Genomic DNA, 6,000 nt, shown 5'->3' with positions numbered 1-6,000 from the left:
AGGGTTGAAGCGATTCTCCAAGAACCGGGGGGGACAGGCGCGGGGACACGGCTCGGGTGTCCCCACCCCCATGCGCCGGTCGCCCCTCGAGGAAGCCGAGGCTTTAGCGCGCTGGCCCCGCGGTCAAGAGCGAGGCGCTCTAGGCACGCCTCTGCCTCCGGGGTTCGACCTCGGTCTCCTCCTCCGGGCAGTGGGTTTGCAGCCCCGCGGTTGGAAGAACGGCTCTCGTAGGCCCGCCCCAGCCCGCCCCTCGGGCTCGCCAGAACCTCTCCCAGGGTTTGGGCACAGCCGAGTCTTGCGCCCTGCCGCCGCCCCCGGGTCCCGGACGAGAAGGAACTGCCGGGCGGCCGCGGGCGGGGAGCAGGGCCCGGGGCGCGCACGGACCTGGGCGCTGCGGGGGCTCGGCGGCGGAGTTCCCCCGCGGGGGCGGCGCGCCGGGCGGGGACGGGGTCCGAGCGCCAGGAGGTCCGGCGGCGAGCGTGACCTCACGGGGAGGGGCCAGCGCGGCGGCCCGGGCGCGGAGCCGAGCGCCGACAGCGCAGCGCCGGAGCCCAGCGGCCGGGAGCGCACGCCGGGGCCCCGATGGAGCGGTACAAAGGTGAGGGCGCGGGTCCCGGCGCGGCGCGCACGCACTCCACTGTCGCGCCGCGAGGAGGGCTGGGGAGGGTGGTGGGGCCGCGCCGCTGGCGCCTCGCTTCCCGCCGGGACTCAGGTGGGCAGAGCCGGCTGCGTCCGTCCAGCCCGAACCTGGGCCGGAGACCCGGGCGACGGCGGCGCCGCGGGCCCCGAGAGGGGCCTCCTAGGCGGTGGCCGCGGCCGGGGCTCTCGGACCCTCCCCGGCGCGGAGGGCGGGGTCGGCGTGGCGAGGCCTTTCACCTGCTGGAGGAGCGAGGGTGCGCCTGGCGACCCACCTCTCAAGTCCCGGCCGCCCGGGAAAGATGCCGGGGCCAAGGAGGCCCCGAGTGAATTGGCAACGGCGCCGCGCGGCTTGGGGGCAGAGGAGCAAGTCGTTGGGTCGTCTCGCCCGGGCGCCTGCCGGAGTGGAGGGCTGCCCGAGGACCCCAGCGAGGAGCCTGCGCGGGGATGCGCTTGGGCGGTGGGGTGGGCTCGCAGCTCCACTCCCTCCCCGTCCTTCGGCCGCCCAGGTAACCGTCTGTCTCCGAGCCGTTTCCATCCCCAGCCAGGGGTCGGGGGAAGTGCGGGGCTGGGGGTGGGGGGCGCACGGGATGCCCGGCAGGTGGAGCGCGCGGAGGCGTCCGGGCCTGAGAGGGTTTAGCCCAGCGCGCAGCTGGGCATGTTTTGGATTTGGCCGAGGGCGGGGATCTTGGCCAAACCCTGGTGGGCGGGACGGCCCGGGTCGTGCCCGCAGCCCGGCTCGCACCAGTGCTCGGAACCCCGAGGCTGGAGTCTAGAAGCCAAGGATTAAAGAGCTTTTCTTAAAGAGTTACCCCTTAAGCGGGACGCCGCGGACGCCCCTTACACCCCCCGCCTTTCATTTCAGCCTCTTGCACCTCCCAGTCCTGGACTCGTCCCTGCCAAACCTGCGAGAGGAAATACTGTTTCTATATTTATTTCCCCCTGGGAAAGGGTAATAAAGGAAAATGCTCAGATTCCCAAGGAATCTCATTCCCAGTGGTTTCTCATTTCTGACATGACATAAAGGAACCTCCTGGGACCGGCTTTAGTTCCCTCCGCTAGTCGTGCCTAGCTTTTGATTTTTCCCACTGCTTTTTTCTCAATCTGGGTCACCTGGTTACAGGTGGGGGTAAAAGATTTAAATTCTAGGCTGCACCCCATGAAGAAAGAAAGGGTCTTTGCCAAGGCCACGGGAAGCCGGCTGGCGGGGGGGGGGGGGGGGGGGGGGGGGGGAGGGGGGGAGGGGATAGGGTTAAATTAGTCGGCAACCTTTGGTTTCTGTCTGTGAACCCTCCCTGGAGCCTCTATCACATTTCTAACCGACTGGTGGGTTTTTTGGGGGTTTTTTTGTTTTTTTGTTTTTTTCTCCCAAATTCTGCTGAGATCACGTCAGTTTTATGCCGAGATGACTGAATGCGTCCTTATGCACTCTCAGAACACTTGAAGCCACGGCCCCTCTCTTTGTAAAATGGAAGTTTGCTACTCCCTCTCCCACTCTGCCACCCCCCTCCCCTCGGCCCTTTGGGAGGGACCCTCACAGAGAATTCAGGGCTTGAGCTGGAAGTGTTGGGCCTCTGAGGTTCCTCTTACTTCAACATGTGCCGTATCTGGATTGTGAAATGAAGGGTTGCCAGCTGCAGGATGAAGGTCCCTGGAGCAAGCTGCTTCCTCAAATTAGCATAGTAACCTAAGTGAGGGCATATTATAACATTTGGGGTCTTCTTTCTAAATGCCCCGTTATAATCAGAAGCTTTTTGCATTAATAGCTTTTGACTTGGCCCTTGACCTAAGAAAGTCTTCTTAGTTACTTGGGAGCTTAGTTCTCTTGGGAGCTTAAAATCCTGGAGCTCCCACCCTGGAGTATCAGGGGTTTTTGCCAACTGAAGGACACTTAGTTTCCAGTTCAGAGTGTTTATGTTTTTGGTAACACATGTATCTGCCTTATTTTGCAGTAACTCAGAGAGTGGTAAGTGGATGGAAACATTTGAGAATTATCTGGATTGCATAGGCTAATCCAACTCATCTTTGAGTGTTCCACTCTGGAGAAAGTCTTCAGGCCTCACCAGTGAATGCGGATATGTTTACTAACTACACCTTTCAGCTGCAGAATTTAGGGATTCCCCCCCCCCACCCCCCACCCCAGGGATGTAGAAATCCCTGTTCTTTTAACCTGTGCTTTGAACTCTTACTGAAAAATGACGCGTGTGGGCCAAATCTCAGATTAACCAGGGCAGCTCTAACGGGATTCCATAGTTGTCTCATGCTCATCAGACATTGAGGGCAGTTTTTGTCTTTAAGGTAAGATTGAATCATTGTGGGATGACTAGGTATCTTTTTAACAACAAAGTTAAATGGAAAAGCAAGATTTACGTGGGTTCTTGAAATATATAAACATTATAAAGAAGAATTCTCGCGACACTTTCAAATTTTGTCACTGAAATGCCTCATTCTGTGTTTCTGACTTCCCAATTTTGAGCTCTCCCAAATAGGCAGAATGCCTCGTTGCTGTGGCCAGATTCTCAAAGTGTTTTCTTTCATTTGTTAAGTCTTACAAAGCAGTTGACTTAGGAGAAATTGTTCTCCGTCTTCCCTAGTGTGTGTGTTACCTATTGTACGTCCTCCAACCCTAGCCTGTCATTTTTAGACTCGGGGCTGATTTTCCATTGTTTTGTAGGATGTAAAGGGCAGTCTGGAGCTGACGAGTTGTTGGAATGTCAGCCTCTCTTACAGAAACATTTCCAAACTTTTCCCCCATCCCATCTAAGCCATTTTGTTTAGATAGCCATGGCTCTCTCCAGCAAAAGCAAAGGGAAGGGATTGTGAGAAGACTCTGCAGGGGTGTCTCCCAGAGATGGAGCTTTTATAAGAGTTCTCATAAAAAATGTTGGTAGAGTTGCTGTTTCTTGTATATGAATCTCTTTGGTGTTGTGTAAGCAGTGCCAGCATCCACAGGGTCCCTTGAAAAGGCTCCCATCCTTGGATGTTTCCATATTTATGACTCTCATAAGGGCACCCTTGGATCACTGTGCTGGGGGGGGGGGTGGGGAGGGCATTGGCTGAACTCACAGCATGTGGTCAAGAATTCTGGTTTCTACTGCTCTTCCAGCTGGTGAGCGTGTCCAGGGCCAAATGTGACTGACCTACTATCTGTGGATTGCACTTGGAACCGTCCCGAGGAAGCTTCCTGAATTTGCATCATACTTGGATCCAAGCTGTCACGCTTGAGCTATTCACTTTAATTTGGATCACAGTCATTGGTTGAAGGTGTAATCACTCTTTTTCTGTTTTTGTTTGTTTTGCTTCTGAGTCAGATCACCTGATTCCCAGGAGGTACTGCAAGGTAGAGATGAGCAGTGAAGAGTCAAGCCAGTAAAACCACACAAAACTTGGGGCACCTCGGTGGCTCAGTCGGTTAAGGGTCTGACTTCAGCTCAGGTCATGATCTCACACTCTGTGAGTTCGAGCCCCGCGTCGGGCTCTGTGCTGACAGCTCAGCTCCTGGAGCCCGCTTCAGATTCTGTGTCTTCCCCCTCTCTCTGCCCCTCCCCTGCTCATGCTCTGTCTCTCTCTGTCTCAAAAATAAATAAAAACATTAAAGAAAAAATAAAAACACATGAAAGCTTAAACTGGGATCTGTGGTCAGGGAAGGTCTGAGAAAGAAAAATCAGTTAAGAGAGGTGGACGGATTGATAATATTCATGTCGCTTTCAGAGGAATCATCTGGATGTCTTTTTTTTTTTTTTCTTTTTTTCTTTTTTTTTTTTTTTTATGCCTAGGAACTCAGGTTTTTCCCTGTTGAAGCTTTGCGTAAAACAGTGGTTCTTAACCTTAGGAACCATCAGAGGACCTTAAAAAAAAAAAAAAAAAGGGATATGTAGGCCCCACTCAAGATACTCTGATTCAGTTGATCTAGGCGTGCAGCTCAGGTCTTCAGGGGATTCTGACGCGCGGCCAAAATTGAGAATCACTGAAAAAAGATAAGTAGTTATACGTACATTGTATACATAGCCCTTCTTCACCTGGAAAATTAAAAGCACGTAGGGAATAAGACTGATACACCCTCCATACTGATGTGATGTGCTTTCGCCAAATCTGTGATACCTCCAGAAATCTAACGTAATTCACCTTAAGCTATTATAGGCTCAAAAGGCGGTGGGAACACTGCTTCAAAACAGTCTCACAAGTGATACCGCACAGTCCTAAGCTTGGGGTTTGCTCGTGGTAGCACTTGACCCTGAGCCCTTGTGACTTTGAAGCTCTTTGTGTGGGAGCCCTTGATGCTTTGGCAATGAAATGGTCTGAAACAGAAATACTGAGGGGTCACCTGTGGTGCTGACGGGCCAGGCTGGGTGGCGGGAATTCTGCTGTGGGCCCTTCCCCTCTTCTGAAGGGGTAGGAGCTCTGGGAACTGGGCTGGATCCAAGCACAATTAAAGGGCCAGGAGGGGCCAAGAAGCTTCAAAGCTAAGGAAGCTGTGCCAGTTTTCTTGCAAATCCCTTTAATGGCGGGAAATGTTTCTCTAAAGGCTTCTGCCATTCAGAGAAGGGAGACTCCCCGTGCCCCCCCCCCCCCCCCCCCCCCCCCGCAGCTGAGGCAGGGTGGCGTGTCTGTCCAGGCAGAGGCAGGAAGTGGTCATGGTGCCATGTAGAAAGCAGTGGCTTGGGAATGGGGAGACCCATGCATTCTGGTTCCTTGGATGAGTCACTGAGCTCTCCAGGCCTCAGTTTCCCCATCTAGAAAATAGGGTCCAGTGTTTGTCCATCTGCCTTTCCGAGTGCTCTTCAGTCCTAGTTGCTCTGTGGTCACTGAGGAATCTTTGGAGGGAGGATGTGTCTTTAGGAGAGGGAAACGAGGGAGGGACTGTGGGTAGCCCAACAAAGGTCAGCGTAGGGTTGTGATTCTTATAAATAAAATCAATTTCCTGGCAAGAGCCGAGAGCAGCAGACAGTGGGAAAGAGAATGCCATTGGCCACGTGAGGAATTTGTTTCTCAAGGACTTTTGTGAGAACGCTTCACCAGAGATTGTTAGGGAAGGCCGGGGCCACCCTCTCAAACAGAGGATTCTTCACTCCCATTTGACAGACAGGTCAACTGAGGTCTAAAGACCTTAAGCAACCATTCAAAGTCAAGCAGGATACAACATCCCTGGGAACGGAGTTTCAAAAGGGTGGAATTCCTGTTCTACGAACAGCAAGGGTTTATCTAGAAGTACTCCGGAGGGGAGATGGGTGGGGGGGATGGGCTAAGTGGGTGGTAGGCATGAAGGAGGGCACTTGTTGGGATGAGCACTGGGTGTTATGTGTAAGTGATGAATCACTAAATTCTCCTCCCGAGACCAATACTACACTATATGTTAACTAACTT

The 6,000-nt window shown here is 53.9% G+C and overlaps 1 protein-coding gene across 7 annotated transcripts in view; it reads left to right on the top strand.

Moving 5' to 3' along the window:
• The first annotated feature begins 331 nt into the window (after window positions 1–331).
• AFAP1L2 (actin filament associated protein 1 like 2) overlaps window positions 332–6,000 on the top strand; it is a 99,186-nt gene continuing 93,517 nt past the window's right edge. For all 7 annotated transcript variants that reach the window (XM_058697860.1, XM_058697863.1, XM_058697862.1 and 4 more), the window contains exon 1: window positions 332–598. In XM_058697860.1, coding sequence (XP_058553843.1) covers window positions 583–598 — 16 coding nt within the window. In that variant the 5' untranslated portion in view covers window positions 332–582. The remainder of the gene's footprint in view (window positions 599–6,000) is intronic.

The sequence above is a fragment of the Neofelis nebulosa genome, chromosome 13 (assembly GCF_028018385.1).
Source record: "Neofelis nebulosa isolate mNeoNeb1 chromosome 13, mNeoNeb1.pri, whole genome shotgun sequence".
NCBI lineage: Eukaryota > Metazoa > Chordata > Mammalia > Carnivora > Felidae > Neofelis > Neofelis nebulosa.
Note: the sequence above shows the minus strand (reverse complement) of the source record. Positions and strands in the feature narration are given on the sequence as shown.